This window comes from Lactuca sativa, chromosome 7, assembly GCF_002870075.4.
Source record: "Lactuca sativa cultivar Salinas chromosome 7, Lsat_Salinas_v11, whole genome shotgun sequence".
NCBI lineage: Eukaryota > Viridiplantae > Streptophyta > Magnoliopsida > Asterales > Asteraceae > Lactuca > Lactuca sativa.
The window spans coordinates 198662893-198676172 of NC_056629.2; the positions used below are offsets into that span (position 1 = coordinate 198662893).

The window sequence follows — 13280 nt, forward strand, 5'->3', positions numbered from 1 at the left end:
TACACATTGTTTTGTAGAAATAACAAAAAGGAATGGTGGTGGTGGTGGAAATTTTATAAGATTTTTTTAGATATTTTTATGGTTGTGAGTATATTAAAATTTATGGAATCACAAAGAACATTCATGTTTTTTGTCCTTATATGGAAACACATTATTGTTGGGGAGTTATAAGCCAAATGATTTTACTATGGTTTTATCTGAACCGATAACTTAACAATGTTGACGTTGATCTCTACATTGAATAATATTTTAGTTATCGAGTTTTAAATTTATCATCTTCTTTATTTTATGTTATGCATTTATTTTATGTTATGTATGCAACACAATTATAGATATTATTTCAGGACATAAAAGAAAATTGGATAGATTTGTCATTATACATTGTTAATATAAAAATAAATAAAAGAAATATGATATAGAACAAAATAAAATCACTAAATTATTTATTTATTTGTCAACCCTCCAACAAATATAACAATAGTTGTGTGTTTATGTAAAAGTAAAAAAAAAAAAAAAAAAAATTTAATAAACGAAACACACCTACGAGGCTACGACGTTGCTACTGTGCGTGCTTGGGATGAATTTAAGCCGTGGATGCTTCTGGTAGACGAGAAAACACTCATAATTGAGAATCGGGGAAGACAGACTCACACAGTGGGGCTTCTATCAGCGAGATAGATTATTGCGTTTAGTGGCGGAGAGAGAATCATAAACCCTAGGATACGAAACCCTAATATTGGTGTCATTACTTCTACAGATCATCGGGATAGCTATTGGGTTAGGGTTTCGCCAGCAATCTCAAGATGGTTAGTCATTGTTCAAACACATCATCTTTCATGCATAGCTTACAACACTGCACTTATGTCGTTGGTTGCCTCTTTTCTCTTCATTTCTCAATAAAAAGTTCTTCTGATTATTTCGATGTCGTAAATTAGTTCCTCGGGGTCGTAGATCACCGACGCTTTGATCGTAATTGAAGTTTCTGGATATGGGTTTACCTCAGTTAGTATTTCGTACTCCTTCCCGTAATCAGAGTGATTTTGAATCTAATATACCATTGGTATTGAATATCTTATTGTTGGCTTTAAATCTTTATTAATACCCCTTTTACTGGACATTAATGTGGTCATCAACCCTTTGCTACTGATTCTAAAGTTAAAGCAATTGATTTCTTATTCACTTGAAATCATCTTACATATATTCCTAATCTTTATAATCAATGTGTAAAAACACTTAAAATCAGTCGGAGCCTCCATCCTTTTACAGTTTTGATCTTTCATAATCCAATACCTAACTCTTAATACATATACTTAGTTCCATAACAAACGCCCCTTTTCTATAGGTGGACATCAAAACTAGTTATTTGCATTTTGCATGTTCAACTATATTTTTATATCAAAAGTTACCTTGTTTATCGATCTTGTTGTTAACTTTGTGTTTTCATTATTACCAAAAGAACAAATTGGGCAGAGGACATCGCGACAAGGTTCAACAGTTCATGACAATCACTGGGGCAAGGTGACACACTTGTGTTAATTGGTTAACTTTTTATGTTCATATTGTCATCAGTTCCACAAAGTCAGCATTTTTTAACATGTTATATGGAAACTTTTTATATTGATTATTATATATTGCTTGTTTCCTTTCCATGTTTCTAAATGCAGTGAAAAAGTTGCTCTTCAATCCTTGAAGGCCAGTGATTGGCATCTTGATGGAGCATTTGATGTATTCTACAGTCAGCCTCACCCCAAATCATTCACAGATACAAAACACTTAGAGGAAATGTACAATAGATACAAAGGCAAGTTAACTATTAACCGTTTTAATTGTTGTTTTTTTCTTTTCTTTATAATATACTTCATTATTTTTTTTAAAAAAAATTGTGCTCTTATGTTTGCTTTATAGATCCTTATGCTGATATGATTATGGCTGATGGTATTAGCACCCTCTGCAATGACCTTCAGGTAACTCCACCACATATTTGCTTAATAGGTTGAAATTATTCAATCAATGATGGATTCTTTACAATATTAAACTGATAACTTGTTATCTTTCTGACAGGTGGATCCTCAAGATATTGTTATGGTATGTCAAAGTTTATATTTAAAGCATAAGTTTATTAATTTACAAGCACCAACTTACTATAAGTGTTGACCCGATAAATAAATAAAGGCGCATTAATGCATCATCACTATGCATATATACATATAAAGATACTTTTTTTCCTTTTGTAAAGAAAGACATTTAAAGAAAAGTTTATTAAAATATTATTAAATAAATACATTATTTTGCGACAAAACTGCAAATTTGGTCCTTGTGGTTTTCAAAAATCTTTGGATGGGGTCCAAAAAGTTTCCGACTTGCATGGAAGGTCCAAAATCAAGGTTTTTCTGGATTTTTGGTCCCTAATACATTTGAAAAGACGATTTTACCCTTTTCATTTCTTTTTCTATTTTCTTTATTTATTTTGGCATTTAAATAATTAAAAACAAAAAAAAAACTAAAATCTCTCTCTCTCTCTCTCTCTCTCTCTCTCTCTCTCTCTCTCTTAAAACACCCACCCAACCCTGTACTCTCCATCACACCCGCTCTTTTGACTCTACCATTCTTCTTCTTCGTCATTATGCATCTGCAAATAAGATTGAAGAAAAACCTTGCTGCAATTTGATCCCGTTTCGATTTCCCCCAAGTCCATATAGACTCATCAATGGTCCTCCATTCAGATACTTGTGGGTGACCCGATTTTGCTTCCTTCCCTCTGACCTTTCTCCTTCTATCTTCCAAATCCAAATGGGGTTTTGACTATCACTACCTCTATTGCCCCCCAAAAAAATACATCGACTATTAGGGCTCCTGTATCATCTTCCTCCCTCATCTGTTAGACGTCGTAGGTAAGGAACTAACTAAACAATCAATCCTCTTGATTGATTGAACAGGAGAACAATAATAACGAGGTGGAGAATCAGACTTACAAGGGGTGACGAGGCTGGTTGGAGATGTGATTGACGGAAGCAGCAGCTAAAGACGACGATGGTTCACAGCAACGACGACATGGTGGCAGGGGCTGCTCCGACTACTTTTGTTGCTTCGTTTCCGATGAGCTCAACGAGAGGGAGGGAAGGAAGAGGATGGTGGTGGAAACCGCCGAAATAAGGTGGCGGGGACTGTTGATCGGTAATCCAAGGAAGAAGGGGGTGGAGTTGGGTGGTTCCCGGTGACACAACCCCAAGAACGACAGGGAGGTTGTGGTGGTGGTGTTTATGGGTGCTTGGGTTCAAAAGGTTTTTTAATTTACCCAGTTGAATTCGACAAAGAGAGAGAGAGAGAGAGAGAGAGAGAGAGAGAGAGAGAGAGAGAGAGAGAGAGAGAGAGAGAACTGGGTGGGGTGGGAATACTTTTTTCCTTTTTTCTTTATTTTTTAATTAGAATAACATTAGAATAATTATAAAAAATACAAAAAAGAAAATAAAAGGGTATAATCGTCTTTTTAAGTTTTTTTGGACCAAAAACACAGAAAAACCTTGATTTTGGACCTTCCATGCAAGCCGGAAACTTTTTGGACCCCATCCAAAGGTTTTTGAAAACCACAAGGACCAAATTTACAGTTTTGTCTTATTTTGCTGACACATTTTTGTGATGCTACTTCAGTTGGTTGTTTCGTGGCACATGAAGGCTGCTACCATGTGTGAATTCACAAAGCAAGAATTTGTTGGTGGATTGCAATCCCTTGGGTACTTATACACTTTCTTTTTCTAGAGTGAAATTCATAGATTATTAGTTTAAATGAATATTAATTTATACACATTCTCATTACAGGATAGATTCACTTGAGAAGTTCCGTGAACGGATACCATTTATGCGTTCTGAGCTCAAAGATGATCGTATGTATCATAAAATTCATGATTTTTTTTTTTTTTGAAATGCAAGGGTAAAATGGTCATTTGTTCTCATGCAAACGGTTTATTCAGTCTATAACAGAAACATAACTCATGTATAAAAACACTCTTTTCAGACGTAGACAATCAGTACATCACTACCTATACAACACTTAATGAGGAAAAAAAAAACAGCCCCTAAGATTACTGGAAATGTTGCATATTATGCTTATTTTCTTGATCTAATATTTTATGTCTTGTTAAATCAGAAAAATTCAAGGAGATTTATATTTTTGCATTCGGATGGGCAAAGGAGAAGGTATATGAATATCCATAAACACACACATTTACATAGATATATTATATGTATGTGTGTATTTAAATATTTGTATGTGTATGCACATATAAATGTATTGTATAAGTTGAGTTGACTATTTATTTGATTATTTCAGGGTCAAAAGTCTCTGGCATTGGATACAGCAATAGGAATGTGGCAATTGTTGTTTGAAGAAAAGGAGTGGCCATTGGTTGATCATTGGTGCCAATTCTTACAGGTAATAATAATAAAAAAAAAAAAAAAGATTATTTATCTCTTGATATAAATTAAAATATTATAAAAATAAATGCATTTTTGTTTTCTTTTTTACTTTTTCAGGCACGCCATAATAAAGCTATTTCTCGTGACACCTGGTCTCAACTGCTGGAATTTGCAAGAGTAAGATCTATCTATATTCTATTATCTATAGCCATTTAACTTATTTTATGTGGTGATTAAAAAAGGAATCAATTTTATGTGGTGATTAATTTGTTTTTTTTGCAGAGTGTGGACCCCACACTGGCGAATTATGATGCTGAAGGTGCTTGGCCATATCTAATTGATGAATTTGTAGAGTATTTGATAGAGAATGGCATAATTGAAAAGGGTCGAGTCATGTGAAGTGAGTCTCATGTTTTTGTTATTTATTTATGATTTATGATTTATGAATTATGAATTATGAATTAAGAAGGGAAAACATATTGTCGTATGTATAAAACAGAAAGAAAATAGGGTGGTTTATTGACATTCATGATTGAACCTTGTGTTATATTAAATTATATGTGAACAGCATATAAATCACCTTAATTTATTTGGATTTTGGATTGTTTCTTGCAGTTTCTTATTTTCTCTTTCTTGCACTTTATATATGTTTCACTGTGTATCCTCTCCCCACAACCGTTAACAATACTCTTATACTATGAACCATGAGGGCATTTCAGTCTTTTCTCCCATGTGTGAGAGACGATGATGTTTCTATTTATAATGCTATGGATGTGATTTCAAGTTTCTCAAAGATGGAAACCGACAATATTTCACCAGATGAAATCACTTTTTTTTTTTTTTTTTAATCTTGACTGTGTGTAGCCATTGTAGGTCGACTCAACAAGGCCGTGAGTATTTTGATATAATGAGAATAAAATACAAGATTAAGCCACAACTAGAACATTATGGGGATGTTTAGATTTCAGTTACAATAATAGTTTATTAGGTAGAAAAACAGCATTTTAATAACAATGTTTGGGAACTTATGTGCTGCCAAAAAAACTTTTAAGTTGATAAAACATTTTTTAGTGTTTGGCTAAAACTGATTATATATGTAAAATGATAAAAAAGAAAAGACATACTTGTATATGCTGGCTAAAATTGCTTACAATAATGTTTTGAACATACACTTTACATAAATAACATCAATTTATTTTCTTACATATACATGTTCCTCCAAAACAATGAATCAACTCCATTTGACATTGTTTTCTTTAAATAAACTTTACATCTCGTGTGCATATACATGTACTCACTTACGGTTTTTTTGTATATATATGACTTAAATTTGCTTAAACACTTAAAATACACTTAATCGGTCATAATGGTTTTTTGTGAACGAGATCAACCATTATAGGCATTAAGTATAAGTTCACATCACGCTAATTAAAAACCATTAAGCATCAGGAACAATCAAGCTCCATTCTTGTAGCAACTAAAAGAATTCACAAATTAAAACGTTGTCCATATGAAAACAGTAAGATTATGTCAAAACATGGTTTAAATGAAAGCACCATCAATTTAAGGGATCGACATGACACCACTAAATCTAGTCGTTAAATGGATGCAGAAGTAACAAGAAGCTAGTAGGACCAAAATTTTATTGAACAAAGTTGAGATCAATGACAACTAATGAATAAAGAGTTGTTTGTAGGTGACATGTTGAGGATCTTGTCTGCAATAAAAATATTAATCACTAAAATATATAGACTCTAAAAATGACATGTCACCAGCAAAGAACTCACGACTCACACCATCAGACCATCTACTCAGTGACAGATTCAGAACGAAACTTAATTGGGGCACATTACACACAAAAAATGTATAAGTGGAAAATTATGAAAGTGTAAAGTATTTTTGGGTTTTTTTAGCAAAAAAAATTTAATGAGGGGGTATTTTATGTATAAGTGGGTGCCTAGGAAAGGGGTCTCTTGGTAAAATATGAAGTTTTTGAAGGTTTGTGTAGTACTAAATAAAATGGACACACTTTCAAGTGGGGTCCATACACCCCACTTAAATGGCTTGTCTCCGCCATTTCAAAATGATTTTTCTCCCCCACTGCATATACCTAAACAGTGTTGCAACCAGACTCTGTGGCAACACTTTTAGGCTAAAGGGAGTGACAACATGCTTAACATGTTAACACATCAAATTTTTTTGTGTCACATCATATTTTTTTTTAAGCCACATAGACTGGAAGTGTGTTAGCATCCAAAATGTAAAAAGGTAGGGAGATGTAGTTTGTTAGTTTAATGAGTTTTATTTTAGAAAAAAAAAATAATAAAAATATAAACTTGAATCAGCCAATAAGAACACAATATTCATGTTTCTCTCTCCTCTCTCTTGTCGTTAAGCCCATAGCGAGCCTTCCTCAGCGAGGCTGATAGCATTTTGAAGAAGATGGTGTTTAGCACTTTTAGCACTTCCTTAGTGAGAGTCTTAGCATGTCCACTCCCTTCAGCCTTATCAACCAACATCTTCCACACCGAACCAACCTCATCCCATTTACAAGGCACAGCATAAACTCTTGATAAAATCATATAAACATCACTAAACTAACCCCTTTCTTGACACCCAATGATTTTTCTTGCAATTTCTCCACTTACTTTAGTCCCCACACTTTTCTTGGAAAAAGCATCAAAAATATTATATTCCTCCAAATCACCACATTAGGTTTAATTAGCATGTTGGAAAACACATCTAGTGCCCCAGTAATGCGTAATGAGCCTAGATCTAGCCAGGAGGTCAAGCAAAGACCCGTAATGCTCTAAAACTATTTCAGTTCCATACCTTGTTGTCATACGGTTGGAGGGAGTCCTCTCCAAACTCATTCAACTCACTGTCACATCAATCTTTCTCTCCCACATCCCACCAGCCAAACCGCTTGTGACTCCGTCTTCCCTAACTAGAATCAAGTCATGGCACCAACACTCGATCATGAGGCACATAGGATGTGTGTTACTACAGTGTTGTTTAAATCTCATGTTTTCCTTTTGGTAAGCATTTTCAGAACTTGATGCACTACCCAAGGATGAAGGATCCTTCCTGTAAGTATACGAAATACCATTGTGGGAGATGAGGGAGAGGGACCAAAATACCAAATCTATGGCTAAATGAGTGCAAGCCACATGAAGCCTGAGGGCTGTTACGGCTGTTTGGATTAGGGATTACGATTATCCAAACATGTAATTTATAATTTTATATATTTTTTATTTCCTAATATTAATAACTAGCCAAACGACCACATCTACCAGCCAAATCTTGTTTTGCCAAAGGATTAAAGCGACCAAAATATCACAAGCAATGCCAAAATAATAACACCAGGTGGCAAAAGCCAACCATATATTATTATATATCTTTTATTTTATTTCCTCAAAACTTTGTATCCATTTCATCCCAAATTAACTAAACTGAAACAAAACAAGAACACTCTATAAGAGATGGTGTGTGTCTAATACAAAAAATCAAGAAAACTCCTTCCTTAATTTTAACTACTTGGAAACTGCTGCCACCAACGCCATATGCTCTATCAGGTCCAACACCCGGTTGCTGCACACAAACACACATCAATCAATCAGTGTTACACAGTACAACCTGTTCTGTCATGTTTTATTTTCCATGTTTTGCGTAACAAACAAATAATGAGAAAGAGAGGGGATGTGATTTTATGTACCTGTAACCCCATTCGTTGTCATACCATGACACCAACTTCACAAATGACGTGCTTAGCCCTATCCCAGCTTTCGCATCAAAAATACTTGACCTACAAAATATATTTTTTTTAAAGTAAAAATGAGAAAGATTGCTAACAATTTCAAATATGAAAAATAAATATTTAAAAATAATAATAATAAAGACCTGGAATCACCAACGAAATCATTGGACACAACATCTTCATCGGTGTACCCGAGAATTCCTTGCATGGGACCCTCAGAGGCATACCTTCAAATTTCCAATCACCAACAAACATCAATGCCGATCAAAAATAGGAATCAACTTACAAGGGTAAAAAAGACATTTCACATCTCAAAAAAAATAAAAAACACCATACTTTATAGCGGCTTTCACATCTTCATAAGAAGCTTTCTTCTCAAGTCGACAAGTTAAATCCACAACAGAAACATTCGCTGTTGGAACCCTAAAAGCCATTCCAGTAAGCTTTCCGTTTAGCTCTGGCAACACCTTCCCCACAGCCTGAAACAAAATTTTATAAAAAAGAATATAAAAATTTACAATTTCATTTTATATAAAAAAATAATATAATACCTTGGCAGCACCAGTGGAACTGGGGATGATGTTTTGTGCAGCACCACGTCCTCCACGCCAATCCTTCATTGAAGGTCCATCAACGGTTTTTTGTGTAGCTGAAAACAAATAATATATAACAACAATTTAATAAATCTAAATGAAAATCATAAATATGAATAAAAATGAAGGTCTAAATAAATGTCAAGACCTGTGGTTGCGTGTACAGTTGTCATCAAACCTTCAATGATACCAAACTCCTCATGAACCACCTATATATATAAAAAAGGATTGGCAATATATAAAAAACATTAAGAGCTATTTATTTTTGAATTAAGCACTTAACCATTCAGCCATTTTATCCATACATACAGGAAAAGACAAGTACCTTGGCTAAAGGTGCTAAGCAGTTAGTAGTACAGCTGGCATTGGATACAATATCCATGTTTGGTTTGTATGTTGTCTCATTTACCCCTACAACAAACATAGGTGCATCAGCTGATGGAGCTGAAATCACCACCTTCTTAGCACCACCCTGCACATTGAGTCATTCACACCAACAAAATCAGACCAGGGGTATAAACGTCTTTTGAAACTTAAAACCAAGAACGTTTAATGGTTTACCTTCTTATGTGCTGAAGCCTTATCAAGTGTTGTGAAAACCCCTGAAGATTCTACAACATAGTCAGCTCCAAAATCACCCCATGGAATTGTGGCTGGATCTCTGAACACAAATTGATTATTAGGAATTTTTTCTTAAAAAAAAAGTAAATTGACATATAACAAAAGGGATAAATAAATATATACCTTTGGCTGGTTACTTTGATTTGCTTCCCATTGATTTCTAAAGTGGACTCATCAATAACCTTGATGGTTCCTTTAAATAAGCCATGAGTAGAATCATACTTCAACATGTAAGCCTAAAAAGGAGAATCATAAATCATCTCACACAGTTGTCTTTTAGATAAATTGATGTAATTTTTACAAAATCATCATATGCTTAAACCCTTACCATGTACTTGGAATCAATAAAAGGGTCGTTGACTGCGACAACCTCAATATCATCTCTAAATGTCGCTATTCTCAAAACTAACCTTCCAATTCGTCCAAAACCTGCAAGATTGATGTTCTTTAAATTCTACCCATGGATAAACATACGCAGAAACATTAAGACCATCATTTTATCTGATGAAGTATCTGTTCAAAAGTAAATCTGGAAACATAGCGTGAAAAACCTAAGAATTTTGAGAAAGCATACCATTGATTCCAACCCTGGTCTTCCCTCCGGTACTGGTCTCTACGGAAAATCAAAGCAGGTAGAATTTGTTAAAGGAAAATTTTAAAAAAGTAGCTTCAGCCTAACATCGCACAGATAGAAGGCATGCTATGAACGCTTATACAACTTCTTACTTGAGACAGCAGGAGGTGCCTGAGTGGCAGTGGCTTTGATTGGCTGGATACGGCATGCATGTGGTTTCCTGCGTGATTAATGTGGAAAGGGATTAATTTCGAGGAAAAAGAAAGGGAAACAGATGACGAAAAAACCTTAAAACGAAAACAAAACTCAACTGTGAAGACGACGAAGAGTTGCCAGAAACGGCAGCACCAAAAACGGTGGATTGAAATTTTAAAGATGATACCTGCAGGAAGAGAAATGATGATAAGGAAGAAGAAGGGGAAAAGGAAAAACCCCACAAGACAAGAATTAGAAAGGTGGTGAGAAGAAAGTTTAGGAAAGAAATGCAACCTGCGATCTTGTAGGGGTGGAAAGCGATTGGTGGTGGGAGGATTGAAGAACTGGAGATGGGGTTGTAGATCTGAGAAGAGATGAGAAAGCCATGAATGTGGGTTGGTAGAAGAAGATCTCTCTGTTGTGTTCTTCAAAGGGGTATGCTTAAAAGGAGAAAAACCCTAGCGAGAGAAATAAAAAAAAATGTGGCTTTTGGGTTGAAAGAGCAGCCCTTTTGGGAGTATTTAAATGGTGGAAAGGGCAGGCGGCTGGCGATGGAAGACCTCACTGTTTAAACGAACACTCCACGTCCAACAAGAAAATGGGTGTTCCCTTTGCATTTTGCAGTGTTTATTATAAAATATATTTGGTAATACAATTAATTTTAACAAAATAAGCCCGACAATTCTAGAATGTGTTTTTGTTGTTATAAATTTTTATAATCAGATAAACGATTTTTGTGACTTGGAAAATATTGCTCATTTAACAAATTAATAAAATGGTTTTGACATAAAAGTTTTTATATATGTCTTATTTTGTAGGTTTATTTTACAATTTCTGTTTGTTAATGTTTAAACTTTTTTTTAATAATATCAGGGTTTTCAAGTTATTATCAAACCAAATTTGTAAAAAAAAAAAAACCTTAAGTTTACAAATGCTTAATGTTTTTTTTTTATATTATACATATTAATGTAAAAACATATTTTATACACGAAACAAAGTTTAACAAAATAACGTATAAATATGTTTTTAGAAATATAAGTATGGATTTTTAATTATAGATACATATTTATATTTTATTCTTCTAAAAAGACAAAATACATATTTATATCTCTATACTTCTAAAAACATAAAAATACATATTTATATTTCTAAAGAAATATTAATATATATTTATACTTAAAAAAAATTAAACTTCTTAAATATATATATATATATATATATATATATATATATATATATATATATATATATATATATATATGCCTCTAAATACATATTTTTATGTATTCATGCTTCATAGAAATATAAATGCTTGTTTTTATCTTTTAAGAAGTATAAATATGTATTTTTATGTTTTTAGAAGTATAGATATACTTTTAGGAGTATAAATACATATTTTTATGTTTGTAGAAGTATATTTATATTTTTAGAAGCATAAATACATATTCAAACTTCTATAAATGTGTGTGTGTTTTACGTTTTTTGAGGTATAACTATGTTTTTACATATAAACACATTTTTTTATTGATATACTCTTAGCTATGTAAAAATACGTATATATACTTATAAAAATATATTAACATTTAAAAAAAAATATCACTCTTTTAATCGATATATTTCTAGCTACGTAAAAATATGTATCTATACATCGAAAAAGGTAAATTAATGTTTCTAAAAAAAGTAAAATGTGTATTTTACACTCCTAAAATTGTATTTATACGATGTTTAGTTAAAAAAAATCTTATATAAATATGTTTTATGCATGAATAGGTAATATATATATATATATATATATATATATATATATATATATATATATATATATATATATATATATAAAACAAAAAAAACAAATTCGAGGTAAAAACATAAAAGTTTTTTTTTTGAAAATTCGATTTCATAGCAACTTGGAAACTCACTATTACAAACAACAAGGGAAAATGAAGAAAAAAACTTGGCAACTTTGGGTATTAACGCATAAGAAATCGTCACATACTTAAAACGATAAATTTTGACACAATCAAAGACTTTCACGTAAAAATCTCTTTAAAAAAACATTTCTAAATAATGTTGAATTATGTAAAATTGAAATACTAATATATGAGTTATAACCAAATTTGTCATAATGAAGTATGATATGATCTGGATGGTAAAGATCCAACCAAAATAAAATAATTATGAGTGTAAAACATGAAAACGGCATATTTGTTGTGTCGTTGAAAATTGATAAAATGTTTAAAACATTAGTAAAAAGCTTAGAAGATAATACATAAAGTCGATATTTAATTACCTAATTTAACTTAATATTAGAATTGGTACGTAGACATCATTTTCATATTCTAAATTCAAATCATTATTTCCAAAATCTCTTTTATTATCTACAATGAAAACAATACATCACACATAAACAAAAAACCATTATTGTCACAAACCGTAAAATGATAAAGTAACAGAATAACGAGTCATGTTATTGATACCTTAGGATGCACATAATTGTTCCGATTGGAGAAAAGGTATTGTGGGAACCGAAGTAGGTGAGGTAGTTGTTAGAAAAAAGAGATGTACAGATTGTTTGGATTCTCTGAAAGTCGTGAATCATTATCAAATTGAAGTATTTCGATGGTACAGATCGAACACTCAATTGGATGAAATTCAGAGATACGAAATCAGAGAATGTATGTGAAATGTTCTTCAAAAGATGTACCAAAAAAATGACCCAAAACGGCTATATGATTCCTGTCTGAAAACTGTCACTAGACAGTTACAAACTGTCATAAAAAACTACCAAACCTATCATTAAATAGATCTAAGGGAAAAAATGTCAACTTTCTAAAAATAGGATTTTTGATGCATTCGACCTCAACCAGGGACTCTCCCCCTTGGATCCCGCTAGGGGCTACCCCTAGGACCCCACTCCCAGGAGCGCTGCCCTCGAACCCCCGTTCGTTTAAGGGATTCGCCCCTAAATAACAGTGTACTTTGAATCTTGAAAAACTTGAACAAGTGTGCACTCCTACACCATCGTAACTTGTTCAATATTCAACAAGATCACTTTTGGTCAGCAAATTTAAGCCTATTACACTTAAATAATATTGATGATATAAAATCACCAACAGTAGTGTTCCTA

The 13280-nt window shown here is 32.8% G+C and overlaps 2 protein-coding genes across 2 annotated transcripts; one reads left to right on the forward strand and one right to left on the reverse strand.

Moving 5' to 3' along the window:
• Window positions 1-533: 533 nt before the first annotated feature.
• LOC111884966 (uncharacterized) lies at window positions 534-5020 on the forward strand. The gene is made up of 11 exons (XM_023881274.3): window positions 534-806; window positions 1457-1518; window positions 1665-1801; window positions 1906-1964; window positions 2062-2085; window positions 3649-3731; window positions 3817-3881; window positions 4145-4194; window positions 4328-4429; window positions 4531-4590; window positions 4696-5020. The coding sequence occupies exons 1-11, from the start codon at window positions 804-806 to the stop codon at window positions 4810-4812; spliced, it is 762 nt and encodes a 253-aa protein (XP_023737042.1). The 5' UTR covers window positions 534-803; the 3' UTR covers window positions 4813-5020.
• A 2739-nt stretch (window positions 5021-7759) lies between these two features.
• LOC111884967 (glyceraldehyde-3-phosphate dehydrogenase GAPCP2, chloroplastic) lies at window positions 7760-10695 on the reverse strand. The gene is made up of 14 exons (XM_023881275.3): window positions 10448-10695; window positions 10270-10340; window positions 10111-10178; window positions 9959-9997; window positions 9713-9813; window positions 9508-9620; window positions 9325-9424; window positions 9089-9235; window positions 8912-8972; window positions 8722-8819; window positions 8507-8649; window positions 8314-8397; window positions 8129-8218; window positions 7760-8004 (listed from the first exon to the last, which is right to left on the reverse strand). Exons 1-14 carry the CDS (start codon window positions 10538-10540, stop codon window positions 7947-7949), a joined length of 1266 nt encoding a protein of 421 aa, XP_023737043.1. The 5' UTR covers window positions 10541-10695; the 3' UTR covers window positions 7760-7946.
• Between the last annotated feature and the right edge of the window lie 2585 nt (window positions 10696-13280).

Coding starts and splice junctions, on each gene's coding strand:
- LOC111884967 (XM_023881275.3), bottom strand. CDS start 10,540: ATGGCTTTCTCATCTCTTCTCAGATCTACAACCCCATCTCCAGTTCTT. Junction 10,179..10,269: donor AACTCTTCGTCGTCTTCACA/GTTGAGTTTTGT, acceptor TTAATCACGCAG/GAAACCACATGCATGCCGTA. Junction 8,398..8,506: donor GATGTGAAAGCCGCTATAAA/GTATGGTGTTTT, acceptor GGAAATTTGAAG/GTATGCCTCTGAGGGTCCCA.
- LOC111884966 (XM_023881274.3), top strand. Junction 2,086..3,648: donor ATCCTCAAGATATTGTTATG/GTATGTCAAAGT, acceptor ATGCTACTTCAG/TTGGTTGTTTCGTGGCACAT. Junction 3,882..4,144: donor TTCTGAGCTCAAAGATGATC/GTATGTATCATA, acceptor TTGTTAAATCAG/AAAAATTCAAGGAGATTTAT.